The sequence below is a fragment of the Myxocyprinus asiaticus genome, chromosome 4 (genome assembly GCF_019703515.2).
Source record: "Myxocyprinus asiaticus isolate MX2 ecotype Aquarium Trade chromosome 4, UBuf_Myxa_2, whole genome shotgun sequence".
NCBI lineage: Eukaryota > Metazoa > Chordata > Actinopteri > Cypriniformes > Catostomidae > Myxocyprinus > Myxocyprinus asiaticus.
The window spans coordinates 62,143,864-62,162,489 of NC_059347.1; the positions used below are offsets into that span (position 1 = coordinate 62,143,864).

General features: G+C 40.2%; 1 protein-coding gene across 2 annotated transcripts in view; it reads right to left on the reverse strand.

Moving 5' to 3' along the window:
• The window catches only part of LOC127433134 (peripheral-type benzodiazepine receptor-associated protein 1-like), a 137,295-nt gene that overhangs the window by 28,005 nt on the left and 90,664 nt on the right, over positions 1–18,626 (reverse strand). For both annotated transcript variants that reach the window (XM_051684806.1, XM_051684813.1), the window contains exons 14-19: positions 14,045–14,265; positions 10,474–10,577; positions 8,504–8,613; positions 4,414–5,283; positions 4,013–4,164; positions 821–1,312 (exon numbers count right to left, since the gene is read on the reverse strand). In XM_051684806.1, the coding sequence (XP_051540766.1) occupies positions 821–1,312; positions 4,013–4,164; positions 4,414–5,283; positions 8,504–8,613; positions 10,474–10,577; positions 14,045–14,265 (1,949 nt within the window). The remainder of the gene's footprint in view (positions 1–820; positions 1,313–4,012; positions 4,165–4,413; positions 5,284–8,503; positions 8,614–10,473; positions 10,578–14,044; positions 14,266–18,626) is intronic.

The window sequence follows — 18,626 nt, forward strand, 5'->3', positions numbered from 1 at the left end:
TTGATCACACATGTAGTCAATCTTCTTGGGTGTAAACATCTAACAATAATCAAACTGATTCTATACTGGACTCTATTCAATAAACTTTAATATTTGTGCATCTTATTTGGAGATTATTTTATAAATAACTTCCATTATATAAGTTTGACTTGTATGTTACAAGTTTATGTTATGGCTGTTTATAAGAAGATATTGTTTTTGTAACTTTACTTAAAGCAGTCAAAGACCACTTATAATATGATCACGTCATAAAGCCTTTGGACTGTTTACACTATGCTGCTTTTGCATGACAGCACTTATACCATTAACTTCATTAGCATCTGCTAAGTTAAACTTGGATGTTGCTTGTGTTATAATGCATTATATTTTTAAGTATAACTATGAATAGGGGAAGTCTTATAATGTATTATAACTGTAGTTATAATTATTTATGAGAAGTTATAACTTATTATAAGGTGTATTATGAGACATTATGAATGTAGTGTAATGCATGTATAATGCCTTTATAATGCTTTATAAATATGGGCTTCACAGAATGTGTTACCAGTCGTTCTAGTCAACTTTATGCCAGGTAATTACATGCATCTCAAATGGGATGTTTCGAAAGGGATTCTCATTGCTACTTTAGTGAAGCTTTCAAATATTTCAAACTGAGGGCTGCTTTCTTTTAAAGTCGTGCCGAACCCCTGTTTTAGTGCAAGAGTTGATTGACATGTGAGTAGGTGGTCCTTCACTGTTGTCAGGGACACATCAGGACAGTTTACACTATAAATGCTGTGTTCACATGCATTTCTAACTACTTCAAGTTGTTCAGACTCACCGTTGGGTTAACATGAGAAGCTGACAGTGATAGTGCTTCCTGCGCTGCCATGGCAACCATAAACGGGACAGCTTCTGGTTTTGCCCAGGCTTCAGCGTAGGACATGGCAGGAAGATGTGCATCACGTGCGACTGCTTTGGGTGTGTTGATGTAAACTCCCCTCACAGGACCAGTGGTATGTTCGTCCAGTACAGCAGCATGTGGCAAGACAGGCGTTATGGCAGCAGAGAGAGATGTGGCACAAACAGCAGGCTCAGGGTTGACACCGGCAGCGAGGACACTGGCGGTCGCTGGCACAGACTGGTATTGAGGCAGAGGGCCACCTGACATGATGGCAGGCAGTTTTGCGGGAACATTCACAGGTAAAGAATCCACCGACTCACCAAATGGTGACATGGTGCGTACGGTGAGCTCATGGGCTGCCTGTAACGTCTGGATCTGAGATGGACCAATCAGAGCGCTGCCTGCTGTGGGGGATGACACCTCTAATACCTGAAGACAAGAGACAGAGGATTCGCATGGCTTTACCTCATCTGTGTCATGCAAGATAAGAATTAAATGTTTATTTTTTGCCATTTTTAATCAACAGCTGATTGTAAAGAACAGAAAGGCTATTAAAAGAGTCAGTATTCAATGACAAAAGGGTTGCGTGGGTCTCGTTTTTGGACACACATTACACGGAACAACTTTTACTCTCAACACACAGTGAAAAGATCTCGCTGCTGAATACTCCACCACTATACTACACAATTACTGGTGAGTGAAATCTAAACATTTACCTTCCAGTTGACAAATATATACATTTTAGTCACATAGTGCGATATTTGGTTGCAAATGTGAGTGATTTCCTCTCGTTGAAGAGGATTGCGTTTAGAGTAAAATATCGATTTTAAGGTTTAAGAAACAATATCTAGATTGTTCAAATGAAGATCGCAATGCATCTGGAAATCGATATTTTTACCCACCCCTATTTTATAACACACGGCGATATACTGTACTTAAAACCCAAATCAAAACTGACTTATTTACACAATCACATTTTGCCTAGAATATTCAAATGAATTAAATTAAAAGGGAAGTATACAATGTACTATATTAAAACAACCAATAATAAATAGTTTAAAAAACACAAAATAAATTATTATTATTATTATAAATACAATTTTAAAAAGTGTTAAATACATTTTTAAAGCAAAATCACCTTACATTTATGCATTTTGGCAGATGCTTTTCTCCAAAGTGATTTAGCATTCAAGGCATAATTTATTTAATTAGTTTGTGTGTTTCCTGGGAATAAAATCCATGACCCTGGCGTTTCTAGTGCCTTGATGTACCAATCAAAAGACAGGAACCCCTTATAAAATAATATTTATATTATATATTTTCATTTTAAATTTATTCGAATTCTTATACATTTTTGAATATACAGTATAATATATAGAATAATATGTAAAATTACATATTTTTATAATGTGTAAAATATTTATTTATTGAAAATTATATACAGTATATAATATTTAACATACAGTTGTGTCTAGAAGTCCGTTACCACGTTGAAAGCCTAGAATTTTTTTAAACCTGGAAATAAAAAAGTTTGATTAAATGGAGAATAAATACTTCAGATTATGTGCTATTTATAGGTCACTAATCAAATGTAATTAAATGAGTGAATTTGACCATGTGAAGTCTGTACAGATGTGTCAGATTTTCTTGTTTCCATTGAAACACACAAGATGCACTTTGGAATATTCTGAAATCATGCAGGATAACATAAAAATCTGATTTCGCTCATGCATAAAGGTTTTCATTAAAGGTGCAGTATGTAACAATTTTCATTTAATTTTCGCCAAAAATTTCATTTTTTTTTGCCAATGTGTGAACGGCTTGTAACGCAACTTAAAAAATGAGTCCTTCCCGGACTTCCTAGGTTGCCTATTAATGCCTGTAGACTGATTTTCATGCGAAGGGAGCGGGTCGGTTTTGCCGGGAAAATCCAAAGGATGTGACGTTTATGCTCGCTCCTGAGAGTCTCAGCGCTTCTCTTCCGCTATTCAACAGCGACAACAAACTGCAACACTTGGGGATCAAAACTGACCCTGAATTGGCGTTCTTCTTATTGGACAGGTAAACTTACATAACTGCAAAGCATGTGAAATATAGTGCCATAAGGATTAATCTGTGTCATTTTAGCTAACTTGATCTTGCCTGCACAGTAACTGTCATAAACAATGTTAATCTGTAATTATTCAGCAAGGTAAACTACAATAACACATGAAATGAATGCTAGTCAATGTTCAATATAATGCAAAAAGCTCCATTCATTAGTGTAACGTAACTTGGTTATACAGAAAATATATACAATCTATTATTATAAAACAATAGCACATCAATATCAAAATGACTGTTGTGATGGAATCACATCAATACTGAATTGTGTCAACATATTTATAATGTACAGTTATAAACAACTACTGTCATCATCCACCAAATTTAGCTAACAGCTATTGATAAAGCTGACTAGCTAGCTAACGCCGACATAGGCTATCGTAAAAATGCAGTCAATGTATCATGCAAAGAAAAGTGATCACTTCAAACTACAGTCTCGCATCGTCAGACCTATATCCACACTTTATATGAGCCCTGTTCCAGCACTGGAGAGTCAAATATAATATACAGTCTCAAAGTTTATAGTAAAACAATCACAACTGTGTAATTTTAATTATGCTACCACATCTGTGATCATGATGCCGGTAAATCACCTTCAGTCTCGCTTCCCTATGGAGTCATGCTCGCTCGCGTCCCTATACGGTGAGTGCGCGATCACGAGCAACAGGCTGCAGTTCACTTAACGGCCACAGGTGTCATTAATAACAAGGGTTTCTGAATCTTACATACTGAACATTTAAAGCAAAAACCAAATATTATAACATTATCTACATTTTTCATTACACTCACTACATTATATTCACATGTGGTTTCAGACTTTTGGACCCCACTGCATATGTATGTTCATAATTCATAATATATGCATGACACCAATAACAGTTACGGTTGCTGTCATGTTTACTGACCCTAGCGGGTGTTTTAGGGTTAAGATGCTCTCTAATGATGGAATCTTCCATGAAAGTTTATCAAATGACACAAGACTTTTCTTTTGGTTTAAGGTTAAACAGACTGGTCAGACTCGTTCACCTTCTTCTTGTCAGCATAGATGGTGTAGCCAGTGACTCGGACTCCATTGGACGTCCCGGCAGCATCTATGGTAACGGGCAGCCAGCTAATCTGAGCGATCCCTGGAGACGGACCCCACTCCAACTGCACATCCAGAGGTGCGTCAGGAGGACCTAAGAGACAAAGTTTAAAGGTCAAAGGTCAAGCTAAAGAAATTGAAACAGAAAGATTTTGTCTGCATCATAACTTAAATTTGGGGCCATTCCTCACACAAAGTTATCGTATGGCTTCAGAAGACATTTGTGACTCATTTCACTCCCTATATCTTGAATCAGTACATCGTAAATACACATTCGGGCACTAGATCAGCGTGGATTATTTATGTGCCGCATCAAATTAAACAACACATTAACACATCTCACCTGCAGTCAGGGTTGTGAAAGAGGTCACGGCGGTTTTGCGTTCTCGGCACTCGGGTGGAAGTTCCCAGGCTGTGCGGTGCGTCCGGGCCTCCACTTTAACGCGGTAATGCAGGTTGGGCGTGAGGTTACTGAGGCACAGTGAAAAGCATCCCGCCTTTACCAGCTCGCACTCCTCGTCGTTCAAAGACACAATGTGCACATAGTTACTGTTGCTAGGCAGCCAGGTCAGGCTGGCCGAGGTAGCCGTTATGCGTTCAACGCGCAGATGTGTCGGCGCCAGGCATACGTCTCGCCCAACGAGCATACTGCAACGCAACTGATCTGAGTTCCCGTGCTCCGTCAAGCTCTGAACTGCTATCCGATATGCCTTCTGCACCAAGTCCAGCCTCTCCAAAACAGCCTTAGTTTGAGTGCCAAATGGCACATTGAGTCGCAGCTCGAAGTCCACGTAGACATTATAGCTAAACACGGAACCCCAGCCCACCGGTACAAGCGGCGCCTCCCAGCCGATGATGATACTCTTGGCGAGCTGTTTGATTAGTGTTAGCTTGCGGGGGTAAGGCACGGTGTCCACCCCCACTTCTTCTACATCCAGATCCAAGCCATTAGTGAGGGGGGCATTAGCTTTGGCGATGTCACCGGGAGCTGATGCTGTCGTGGAAGTCTCTGTCCTCTCTGAGGCGCTGTGGGCAAAGCGCAGGTGGTGGTGATGGTGTAACCGCTCGCTACCACTGTGAAAACTGCTCTCCTGGAAGGAATTATGGGATATTTCGCCAGCCTGATGAGCATGGCTGCTCATGAAGTCATCGTCTGAAACACGTTCCACAAAGTTAGAGGGAACAAGGCCTCTCCGCCCGTCCATCAGTTCACCTACAGAGAGTGAGAGCTCGATGATTTAACACAATAGTATGGTAGAAAGTAAAAATGTGCACAGATAGTCGACATTTGGTTAACCGCTCGACATGCCACTATTCAAATATCAAAATCACTATTCGGTTATTCTACACGTGCAATAGAGGTCTTCAACCTGACCCAAGTTCTGACAAACTGTCCAGTTTTGGGGCAGTTTTTCAAGTATAGGGTGAGTTAGGGGCTGTTCAAACATGCTTTTCTTTGCATCTGCGCTTTTTTACTATATACTGTTAACACGTGCTGGACAGCGTCTTTGACTGTTGCACTGAATCTCACTGTTTTTTCTTTAAGGGTCTCGCGCAAGATCGCCACATTTTTAGAGAAAGTGAAGTTATAAAGAACTTTAATAAACTTTTATAAATGTATCATGAAACAACTGCATTGTTTCGTTCGTTGCGCTGTGTTGTGCTGCTTTCTGAAGTAGTTCAGGTTGCAAAGAGGACTTCATGTGACTTACATATTTAAATTTGATTCCAGGTTGTTTTTCACCAAGGAAAGTTTCAGCGTTTTATAAACGGTAAGACAGCATTTTTCTCCTTTTGCTCTGGTGTGCATATTTTCAAACAAAAGTTAGACAAGTTCAATGCCATTTGATTTTAAACCATTTAAATATCTAAGCACCCTGAAGAGGCTATTTAACCGCAGCAGTGTAACTCTACACACACGTCAATACTTGCGTTCACTGCCTCACGGAAATGTGAAGCCGAAAAAATGATTAACCATTCGTGAAACATCGCGGTTAACCGAATGTTAAAAACGGTGACCATGCAATCCCTAGTAGAAAGAGTAATATACGCTATCAGTCAAAAGTTTGCTTACACTTGACTGAATATATGTTTCTAGGATTGGGAAGTGAGAACTGGTTCTTGTTCAGGACTGGTTCCATTAAAAAAAAAGACCAGAACTAAATAATTTTCTTGACTTTCGGTTCCATTAACGGTTCTTGAATGTGCAATTTTCCGATGATGCGGACGGTGCTAAAATACTCTGACAGTGTTTCCTACTGCTGAATCTACAGTCTGTAACATTTCCCAAATGACTCCAATGTGCCAGTTCTTTTAAGTGAATCAAAAAACTTTTATTGAAGAATTATATTCCGGAAAATATGGTAATCAGGCAGTGCAGTTACTGACTAGTTCATATGACAATGTGCAGTAATGTGTGTTAACACAAACTGAGTTTAGCTGTAATCAGTGGAATTAAAAATAAATAAATAGGGGGCCTGTGTTGCTCAGCGAGTAAAGACGGTGACTACCACCCCTGGAGTCTCGAGTTCGAATCCAGGGCATGCCGAGTGACTCCAGCCAGGTCTCCTAAGCAACCAAATTGGCCCGGTTGCTAGGGAGGGTAGAGTCACATGGGGTAACCTCCTCGTGGTCACTATAATGTGGTTCGCTCTCGGTGGGGCACATAGAGAGTTGTGCGTGGATGCCGCGGAGAATAGCGAAACCTCCACATGTGCTATGTCTCCGTGGAAACGCGCTCAACAAGTCATGTGATAAGATGCGCAGAATCACGGACGGAGATTCGTCCTCCGCCACCCAGATTGAGGCGAGTCACTGTGCCACCACGAGGACCTAGAGCGCATTGGAAATTGGGCATTCCAAATTGGGGAGAAAAAGGGAGAAAATAAAAATAAATAAATAAATAAATGGATGAATGAATGAAATATGTTGGCCGATTTCCAATTGGAAGTGAGCACCCCTGGAGTGTCTCATTATATGGCTGTTTGGAACACGCTTAGCGAATCACTTCCTCTTCATCTTCAACCGGAATTTTACCATGACAACGCAGTGCAGCAACTTATTCATCGTTGCAAAATTAGTCTACTTTCAACTTTATACTCTTCGCTGATCCCTGCATGTAGTCATATTTAACTGACATAGCTACTATTAAACACACTACGAAACTTATTTAAACTACATATTAAGTATATTTCATGCATGACGAAAATGAGTGTAATATATCACAACAAAACAAAACAAAACAAAATAAAATAAAATTTTTATAACATGTAATATATTATATATTTATATTTTTTTATATTTTAATATTTCTACTTACATTTAAACACGAACTCGAATTCTCTCGCCATCTAGCTTTAAAATGAAGTCACGAGGACTCTGGGTCACGTGATCACAAACGGTAAAATTACTTCCTTGAAGTGATCATCACATGTACCCTTCGCCAACGGCCTTGTGGAAGGGCCCTTCGTGGAGGGGTCGAGTTGCTCACTTTCATTTGAAAAGTGCCGTCCCCTTCCCGCAGTGCCCTTCAAGGGTGCAAAAATGCTGTTAGGAATTCGCCCATGATCACATTTTAGGTTTGTTTTAGAATTGTTTTCAAATATAGAGTTAGCATTAATTATTGGATTGCATTTAGTCTCGTTCTACAATAATTTATTTATTTTTTTATCGCTGCTCTATTGAAATTCAATAAGAATTGCATTTCTTATTTCCAAATCATTCCTCCTCCAAATTACGAAAAGAATCGTTAATGGAACTGTTAGGGAATCTGGATCCTAACCCTAAAAGTAATCGGAACCGGAATCGTTCAATTCTTTACATTTCCCATCCCTACCTACTCATGATCCAAAGGCTTTTGCTTAAATTAATAAAATGAGTTTGGTAGCACTTTACAATAAGTCTCCATTCGCTAACATTAGTTAATGCATAAATGTATCATGAACAAACAATGAACCAGATAAATGTTTTTACAGCATTTATTAATCTCAGTTAATGCCAGTTAATAAAAATACAATTGTTCTTTGTTAGTTCATGTTAACTAATGTTAACAAATGGGACCATCCATTTTGTAGACTAATATAAATTGTGACTATTTAAATGTTTTACAAAACTAATATTTTCTTTTCTTTTTGAATGTGTTTTTTAAGAGTTTGAGTGGACAGTGAAGTAAAAGCAGCTCACAATTGTCCATCATACATGTGAATGTCGGGATGAAGTTGCTAGAGAGAATACAAAAGAGCTTTCATTTGTTTACATTTCTTTGGTCACTTCATAATTCCCATACTTCTGTTTCTGTTATCTCATACTTTTGATGACTTTACTATTATTCTAAAATGTGGCAAATAGTCATAATCAAAATTGAGGAGGTGTGTCCAAACTTTTGACTGGTCTGGTAGTATATTCCTTATCAGAACTGAAAATAATAAACCCACCCTCATAGAAGCCATCATCATCCATGTCTCCATTGATGTAAATATACTCTCCTGCTGTGAGCGGTAACTCCACTTCAGGGTTATCATTAGGGCCATCATAAGGGTTGTAACTGCATTCAGAACAAGACATTAAAAAAATTAATAAAAAATAAATAAAATAAAAAAAACTAGTCAATTAATTTGTTGCAAGCAAACTTATGGCAATAGACGAACTGCTTCGACTGTTATCATGCATCTCGTGCCAATTTAAAAAGGCTAGCTGTCAAGTTATAACTCTTAAAAGGAGACCCCCATTCTGCATCATACTGTTTTGAGTATAAACACAGCATGGTTGCTTTTTATTGCACCCATCTACGTTATTTTTAATTGTTCATCTATGTAAGCATGCACTAGATGGACATCTTTAACCATTTTGATGCGTTTCTGGTGATGTGATTTACAAGCTCAACCCTTCCATTCCATTGCTGCTGCTGGCTGAGAAAACTGACAGAAGATGGAAGATGTGTGATATCTGGGTGTGAGTTGAAGGACTACCCACGGCCGGCCCCCAATTGTGCTAATCTGCCAAGGAGAGGGATAAATGCGGCAGAATGCGGCAGTTCGAGAGAGAGAGAGCCACATGCAGCTGCCATGTGTGTGTTTATGTTGTGTGTATTTTTGTTTAAGTTTTCATTAAATATTATTTTGACTGTTCAGCTGGTTCCCGCCTCCTCCTTTCCCAACCTTAACTGTGTTACATTGGTGCCAAAGTCCGGGAAGGAGGAGGGATGCGCTGTCGTGGAGTCCTCGCCACTGCCATCCACCCAAAGGAGCAGACGACGGAGTTGCTGCCGACCACCTGGACGTGGAGGAACGGCTGCTGTCTGCGAGGGGAGGAGGGGCTTGCTGCTGGCCGCCTGGAGCGATGGAGCTGCTGCCAGGGGCGGAGGAGTTCCCTACCGGCCGCCAAAATGCGGAGGGGCGTTCCATCTGCCAGGGGTCGGAGGACTCGCTGCTGTCCACCCAGGGAGGAGAGGCTGTCATCCGCCAGAGGGTGGAGGAGTGATCGAGGACCAGGCGAAGGCGTGTCTGGGAACCGGCGAGCACGTTTTTTTCTCTCTCCTCTCTCTCTCTCACTGTCGCTCCGCCTTGCCCTTTCTCTCTCCTCTTTTTAGATTTTTTGTTTTTCCCTCCCTTCGTCCCCAGCCCTAGAGAGGCGGGGAAAAGCCTGGCGCCCCCCCCGTAACGGAGATGGGGATGTACGTCATGCCGGGGGTTCCCAGGCCTGTGGCAAAGGAGGGAGGAGTGTGACGTAACTACGCACGCCCGGCCCCCAATTGGGCTAATCAGCCGAGGAAAAGGATAAATGCGGCAGAATGCGGCAGTTTGAGAGAAAGAGAGCCACATGCAGCTGCCATGGGTGTGTTTATGTTGTGTGTCTTTTTGTTTAAGTTCATATTAAATATTATTTTGACTGTTCAGCCGGTTCCCGCCACCTCCTTTCCCAACCTTAACCGTGTTACACTGGGAAAAAGCACTTTAAAAGTATGAAATGGACTCATATTCTCCCTAGTCTGCTGCCTTTGACGTAACACCTCAGAATCGTTGCTAATTAAGGGCTTGTGTGTGTTCTTGTGGTGCCATCAGCCAATCAGTGTCATAATTTTACTGCAGCTGCAGAGTGATTAGTCACATGGCATTTATGGCTCAGATGATTGACTCAATAAACCTGTACTGAGTGATCATGAGCAAAAATGGCAGAATTTGAATAGTGCACTTCTGGTGGTTCATGCGGCAGTTGAGCGACTGCCATTGAGATGAATGGAAATGCTAACAGATAGCGCTCTCCAAAGTATTTTATACCTAATTGCAGGGCACGTGATTTTGGACCAATGAGGTTTCACTGTGGGCAGGGCTATTCAATGTGCAGCTTGTAATAAAACATTGTTAGCCTGTAGGTAAGAAATCACAAAATGTCCAATGATGGTTACCTGTAACGTGCGATGAACACCTGGAGTTTAGCGGCTCGTTTACTCACATACGGCACTGGAGAAACATCAATATCCAGTTCGTCAACTTCACTAGCTGTGTCCACCTGAAACACACACACAAACTCTATATCAGATGGATTATTAAAATCAATATCTTTTGTACCTGGTTCAAACTGTAGATATTTACAAGCCTTAAATTGGCAGCAGGTTTCTAAAAGATTACTACTAACTGTTGCTGCCAGGCAAGGCTGCAGAATGAGTGTAATATCTCATATAATGAGGGCTGAAATGGCTGCTATGCCCATACCGCCTGCTTCCGTATACCTGGGAGTGCTCACGCTCAAAACTGTTCTGGTGGATTGTGAGGGCCAGCTGTGGGTTAAACACATCCGAACATCAAGGGATATGTTCGAAGAATTTTGTGCCAAGTTTGGACCTTTTATGCAGATATCAAGTCATGTTACTTGAAAACATGTCGACTTAAACACTGAAAAGCAATAACAATCAAGATGCACCAATACTGGTCTGACACTGTGCCCATTTACTCCGATAACAAGCAGCATATGTTTACTGTGAAACTGGTGCATCCATGATTATGACCCTCTCCTTTAAAAACTTAGAGTCAGCTTCTGAAATTGCCTTAATATAGTGCTAGTGTAAGTAGGAAGTGAACTGACTCATGCAGGCTGGATTTTTAGCTCAAGGGTAAAACCTTTTATGGATAATCACTTACAACTACTACAGCCTTCATAATCCAGCACAGCACAAGATTATCTCACTGAATATCAGTTTTAGACAGCTGCATGGTAGCAAATGCACTCTGACCCAGGACCAGTTTACCCATTAATAATCTCTGTCTTATATATTAGAGCTGAACCGGCTGGAACGCTCAAAGATCAACATATCACAGTAACTTCAACCAACTCTCCACCCTGTCATTTCAGCTGTTAGACCACAAAATACCCAACAAATTACTGCAACAAATTATCTACATACTAACTTACTCATAATTCCACCCAAAACAAGTGCAGCCAAGGAAATCGATCTGTCTGTGTACAAGATTGAAATTCAACAGCAATTTTGTTACATTTTCTTTTCCAGCAAGTCACTCAAACAAGACAGACAGACACAAAGACAAATAGAGATAGATACACAGACAGATAGACAGATAGTAAAACATATAGACAGACAGATAAAAAGAGACAGACAGTTAGACAGATTGATTCAGACAGACAGTTAGATACATACAGATAGACAGACAGTCAAACAGGATGACTGATAGACAGGCATACTGACAGACAGAAAGATACAGATAGACAGACAGACAGACAGACAGGTAGTTAGACAGACAGATAGACAGACATATAGATATAGTTAGATGGGCGGGCAGACAGACAGATACAGATAGACGGGCAGACAGACAGATACAGATAGATATGGATAGATGGGCGGGCAGACAGACGGATACAGATAGACAAACAGATACAGATAGACAGGCAGATAGACAGACAGATAAATAGATACAGATAGACACACAGACAGATAGATACAGATAGATGGGCAGACAGACTGATAGATACAGATATACAGGCAGACAGAAAGATACATACAGATAGACAGAATGACAATTAGACAGGCGTACTGACAGAAAGACAGACAGACACAGATAGATGGGCAGGCAGACAGACAGATACAGATAGATGGGCAGATAGACAGATAGATACAGATAGACAGGAAAACAGACAGACAGATAGACACAGATAGAGGGGCAGACAGATAGACAGGCAGACAGAAAGATACATACAGATAGACAGAACGTCAAATAGACAGGCATACTGACAGAAAGACAGACAGACACAGATAGATGGGCAGGCAGACAGACAGATGGGCAGATAGACAGATAGATACAGATAGATGGGCAGACAGACAGATAGATACAGATAGACAGGCATACTGACAGACATACAGACAAGACAAGACAGACAGACACAGATAAAGGAGCAGACAGACAGACAGATACAGATAGATGGGCAGACAGACAGACAGATGGGCAGATAGATGGGCAGACAGACAGATAGATACAGATAGATGGGCAGACAGACAGACAGATACAGATAGATGGGCAGACAGACAGACAGATACAGATAGATGGGCAGACAGACAGACAGATACATACAGATAGACAGACAACCAAACAGAATGACAGATAGACAGGCATAATGACAAACAGACAGACAGATAGACACAGATACATGGGCAGACAGACAGACAGATACAGATAGATGGGCAGACAGACAGATAGATACAGATAGATGGGCATACAGACAAACATACTGACAAACAGTAAGAGAGATAGACAGACAAATAGACAGGTAGTTAGATACAGATAGACAGACAGACAGATAAATATAGACAGATAGATGGGCAGACAGACAGATACAGATAGACAGGCAGACAGACAGATACAGATAGATGGGCAGACAGACAGATACAGATAGACAGGCAGACAGACAGATATAGATAGATGGGCAGACAGACAGACAGACAGACACAGATAAACAGGCAGACAGACAGATAAATACATACAGATAGACAGACAACCAGACAGAATGACAGATAGACAGGCATAATGACAAACAGACAGACAGATAGATACAGATACATGGACAGACAGACAGATACAGATAAACAGGCAGACAGACAGACAACCAGACAGAATGACAGATAGACAGGCATAATGACAAACAGACAGACAGATAGACACAGATGCATGGACAGACAGACAGATACAGATAGACAGGCAGACAGACAGACAGACAGATACAATTAGACAGACAGATACAGATAGATGGGCAGACAGACAGACAGACAGATACAGATAGACAGGCAGACAGACAGATAAATACATACAGATAGACAGTCAGACAGAATGACAGATAGACAGGCATACTGACAGACAGACAAAACAGACAGATAGACACAGATACTGTACATGGGCAGACAGACAGGCAGACAGACAGACAGGCAGATAGACAGGCAGATAGACAGGCAGACAGATCGATAGATAGATAGATATAGATAGATAGATGGGCAGACAGACAGATACAGATAGACAGGAAGACAGACATATACAGATAGATGGGCACACAGACAGATAGATATAGATAGATGGGCAGACAGACAGACACAGATAAACAGGCAGACAGACAGATAAATACATACAGATAGACAGACAACCAGACAGAATGACAGATAGACAGGCATAATGACAAACAGACAGACAGATAGACACAGATACATGGGCAGACAGACAGATAGATACAGACAGACAGGCAGACAGACAGACAGATACAATTAGACAGACAGACAGACAGACAGATACAGATAGATGGGCAGACAGACAGACAGATACAATTAGACAGACAGACAGACAGACAGATACAGATAGATGGGCAGACAGACAGATAGATACAGATAGATGGGCAGACAGACAGACAGATACAGATAGATGGGCAGACAGACAGATAGATACAGATAGATGGGCAGACAGACAGATAGTGTAGTTTCTCACCTCATGTGTCGGGCTGGCCTTTCGGGGGCTGGCCGGGTGAGATGCTGCAGATTTGGGGGACAGGTGCGTTGTCTCAGATCTGGGTGGTGTGGGGCTGGAGGAGGAGCCAGACTTCAAACTGATGGTGGGCAGCTCACGGTGTCTGGTGGTCGGTGAGCGCTCAGGACGAGACAGTTCAGCTGCATGTGGAGTTGAGCCTGAACGCAAGTCTGCAGCCACATCTGACACATGCAGAGGAGAGGACACCATAAGTGTAGAGAACAACAACTCAAAGGAACAGTTCATCAGTCATCATTTACTACCCCTCATGTTGTTCCAAAACTGCATGACTTTCTTTCATCCCTTGGAACACAAAATGAGCTGTTGGGAAACAAGTATTCAGTGATCAGACACTTTCGAGCTCAAAAAAGCTCCATAAAATTATAATAAAAGTAGTCCATATGACTGCTATATGTGCTGTCTATTGATAGCATTGTGCAAATCCTCAGAATGCATCACACCAAGTTTGGCATTGATTAAACAGCATTTGTTCTTGTGCGTCTCATAAACGATTGCCACTGTTCACATTCATTCTATGGGAAAAAACAGCCTGGGCAGCAAAATGTTCCTTGTGTTCCAAAGTAGTAAGTAAGTAATTCTGAATGACATCAGTGATGACAGAATTTTCATATTTGGGTAAACTATCACTTAAAATATCATAACATGCATTTCAAACAATAGCTTCTCTAAGCATTCTTTTTTGACACAAAGCTTTCCATGTTTGAGCTTATCTGAATGATGCATCTGTGTGAATGTGTGTTGTGACTCTAGCTGACCCGTGATCTACAGGTCAGAATCAGGACTGATTAAACGAGTGCCATCTGCTTGAATAAGGGTCATAACCCTGGTCACTGTGTTACTACAGTGTAAATCACTCTTTGACCCTCTGCTCAGGTTCATTCAGCTTTTGTCTGCTTTAAAATGAATCATATGGTAATTTGCAAAATTCTGTCCTGACCTTCTGACCTTCCAGCAGCACTCTGTGTGTGTGTGTGTGTGTGTGCGTGTGTGTGTCTATCAACTTTACAGACAGCATTTACAATGAGTTCAGACTTGCAACTTTAAAACAGGTACAACAGATTAAACAATAAGAAGCAAATAAAAATGCAAAAACGTGCAGCAAAATATAAAAGAAGGTGCATGCTGATAACATTTACACATACTGACAGACTCTTGTGATCAACAGAATACTTCCAGAACTACTGCAGAAAACCAGGGGTATGTTCGGGTTGGAGTAATAGTGTACTGTACTTCTTACTGCATAATGCATAGCACTGCATATATACTACATAGTATTTTTTTTTTTTTCAATGTTTCAAAGACTTGAGTTAGAAATGGCATACTACCATCCTATTCTTACTATTTCAGTCGTACATACAGAAGATATGGCAGATATAGTAAGAGTAGTACACCATAACAAACATTAGTATAATATCTGTACATTATTGTAAATTCAGTGTCTGGTGTTCAGTTATAATCTCTGAAACAAATCCTATTTTTTTTTGCCTTTTAACCAATTGTGTGTAAAAAAGTCTTTGGCAGTCCAATTAAAAAAATGAGTAAAATCGAGGTTGATACCATTTCCAGTTTATTTGTCACACTGGAAATGAAAAGTCAGAGCTCTGGTTTTATACTGCACATTTTGCCAAATGTAGTTGTAGGTCTTGCATGCATACAGAACATTTACATACTGTGCAATTAGTATGGCAGTATGCCAGTCCGAACACACTGTACCCAAGCAGCGGCTGTAACGGAGCACAGATCACTGCGGTGAACTCTGATTGGTGACACTAAAGCAGCCAATCAGATCCTCACAAATCTGAGTGCAATGTGCTACTGATTTTGGTCAGTAAGTGACCATTTTCTCAAGACAAAAACTAAAACTTCAAGATGAGATCTGCAAAGAATGCCACCTCCAACACAAAGAGCGCTGACCAATCGCAAAGCGTTTTACTTCATGGTTCAGGATAGGAGTGGGCGGTATGAACAATCCTGCTTCCGAAACCACGTGCTGTCACATTATGTACTATATTTCACGAAAGAGGCACTTCTCGACTGGTAAAACAGTACATTCAGCACTACTGCGAAACAATCTACTCTGGTTTTGTTAAACAAGCATTATTTAAGCACAACAAACAACTTTCTTGGTATATACAGTACATATCACAGTTCAAAAGAGCCGTCCAACTCTGCCATTTTTTTTTTGAATCTGGCATTTTGAACGTGGTGTCACCTCAGCTACCAAGGCATTATGGGACAGTAATGTGTCTAACGGATGCACACTTCAGAATCTTGCCGGAAACAGTAGGTCATCTGGACATACTACTCATTTTGGCATTCTGATTTTGGCATACTATATAGTAGGGAAGTATAGAATCTTTATACTGGCAATTTTGTTTTTGCTGGAAATTTTATGAAAATAAGGTTTATATTAAATTAACAGTGTGTTAATTCGTATTTCATTTGATTATTTTTATTTGAAGCTTGATGGATGCAAAGATAGTAACATTTTACAATAAGGTTCAATTTGTAGTAAATCCATAAGGTATCATGAACTAATAATGAACAATATTCTTTACAGCATTTTTCAATCTTGATTAATGTTAATTTATGAACATGCAATTGCTCATTGTTAGTTAAAATGATAGTTTGTGTGTATGACTTTCTTCTGCAGAACACAAATGAAGATTTTTAGAAGAATATTTCAGCTCTGTAGGTCCATACAATGCAAGTGAATGGTGGCCAGAACTTTGAAGCTCCAAAAAGCACATAAAGGCAGCATAAAAGTAATCCATACGACTCCAGTGGTTTAATCCATGTCTTCAGAAGCGATATGATAGGTGTGGGTGAAAACCAGTGCTGCCAACTCTCGCAAGACAAATAAGCAACTGCAGCTTCAAAAACAAGCCCAATTTATAATATATTATTATAGCCTGTTACGCAGTGGTGGAAAGAGTACAGATTTTTTTTTCCTTAAGTAAAAGTATTTGTACTGCAGAAATAATTAACTTGAGTACAAGTAGAAGTACTCAGAAATATTATGACTCAAGTAAGAGTAAATAAATAGTTTGCCGAAAAACTACTCAATTACGTTACAAGTTACTTTATGAAAATTATATTATATATAGTATATACGCTTCCATTTTTAGAACACAAAGACAGTTTGGTTCTTGAAAGAAACCGATGCTTCCTTTCACCAAGGATGCAATAAAATGATCAAAAATACTGCCAAAATCATTCATTGCAAATTATTATTACGGTTTAAAATAATTTTTTAAGTGGTATTTATTCAAATGTTTCTTTTGCGAGAACCACTAATCGTGACCACAAGGAGGTTACCCCATGTGACTCTACCCTCCCTAGCAACCAGGCCAATTTGGTTGCTTAGGAGACCTGACTGGAGTCACTCTGGATTCAAACTCACGACTCCAGGGGTGATAGTCAGCGTCAATACTCGCTGAGATACCCAGGCCCCGATGCATTACTGTTTTGAAAAAATAATCTCTAACCAGGATAGAGAGGGAAGTGGACGGCCAGATGCACAACAAAAAGTCAAGTAAATCACAGTCTCAAGTTTGAGAAACAGACTCCTCACAGGTCCTAAACTAGCAGCTTCTAAATACCAAAGACCTGCATTGCTGCAAGAGGATTCTTGGACAAACAGAAACATTTTAAGAATACATTTATTTAAATAGAAATAGCCATCTGTAACATTCTAAAGTCTCTAAACCATCTCTAAACTACATAATGTGCATTGTGACTGAAACATATTCCTATTTCAGGTTTATTCTCATTCACGGATGTCCAAGTATTTTGGCTATTAAGTTAACATACTGTACAAAACTAATATAATGCAATATCATACAGGAGGAAATTTATCCTCTATGATATTGCAGCAATTATCCAGATATGGAATGAGATTAAGCAAACTGTTATCAACTCCTACATGCCAACTGAATAAAATAAGGCAAAATAGATGCATTTATTTGTCCAGCCTTGAGTTTTCAATCATACTGAGAGATGGAGGAGGCTGAAGGCAGCTACAGTCGCACCGTGTCCTAACCTGAAGGCAAACGACACGTGATAACAGGTATATTTTCTATGTTAATCAGAGTTTTTGTCCTAACCAGCCGTGACGAGCGACGGTACATTCTGTCGATCACTTGGTTTCTATTTTCGGCATCACGCCGGGTAACCCTGCCCGCTACGAACTGGCACCGGTCCAAAAACTTTCTCATAACAGTATATTGAAGCCAGCATCTCACTAGCAGGTTAAAAACGACTTGATTTGGGCCAAGAATGTTTTTGCTGAGGTAGCGCTCTCTGCCATAAATGCTCAGGAGGAGAAAATGGAGAAAAGTCTCGCTGTTTGATTGAGTACTGTTTCAAACAAATGAGGCTGGGCATAAAAATGCATCTATTCTCTGACTACAAAACTCACCAAACCTCATCGTATGCTTTCAGAACAATCATGAGTCTCATGGAATAATTTATTAGACTTCTGAATTATATGTTTACGTGCTTTTGAAGCTTGAAGAGGTGG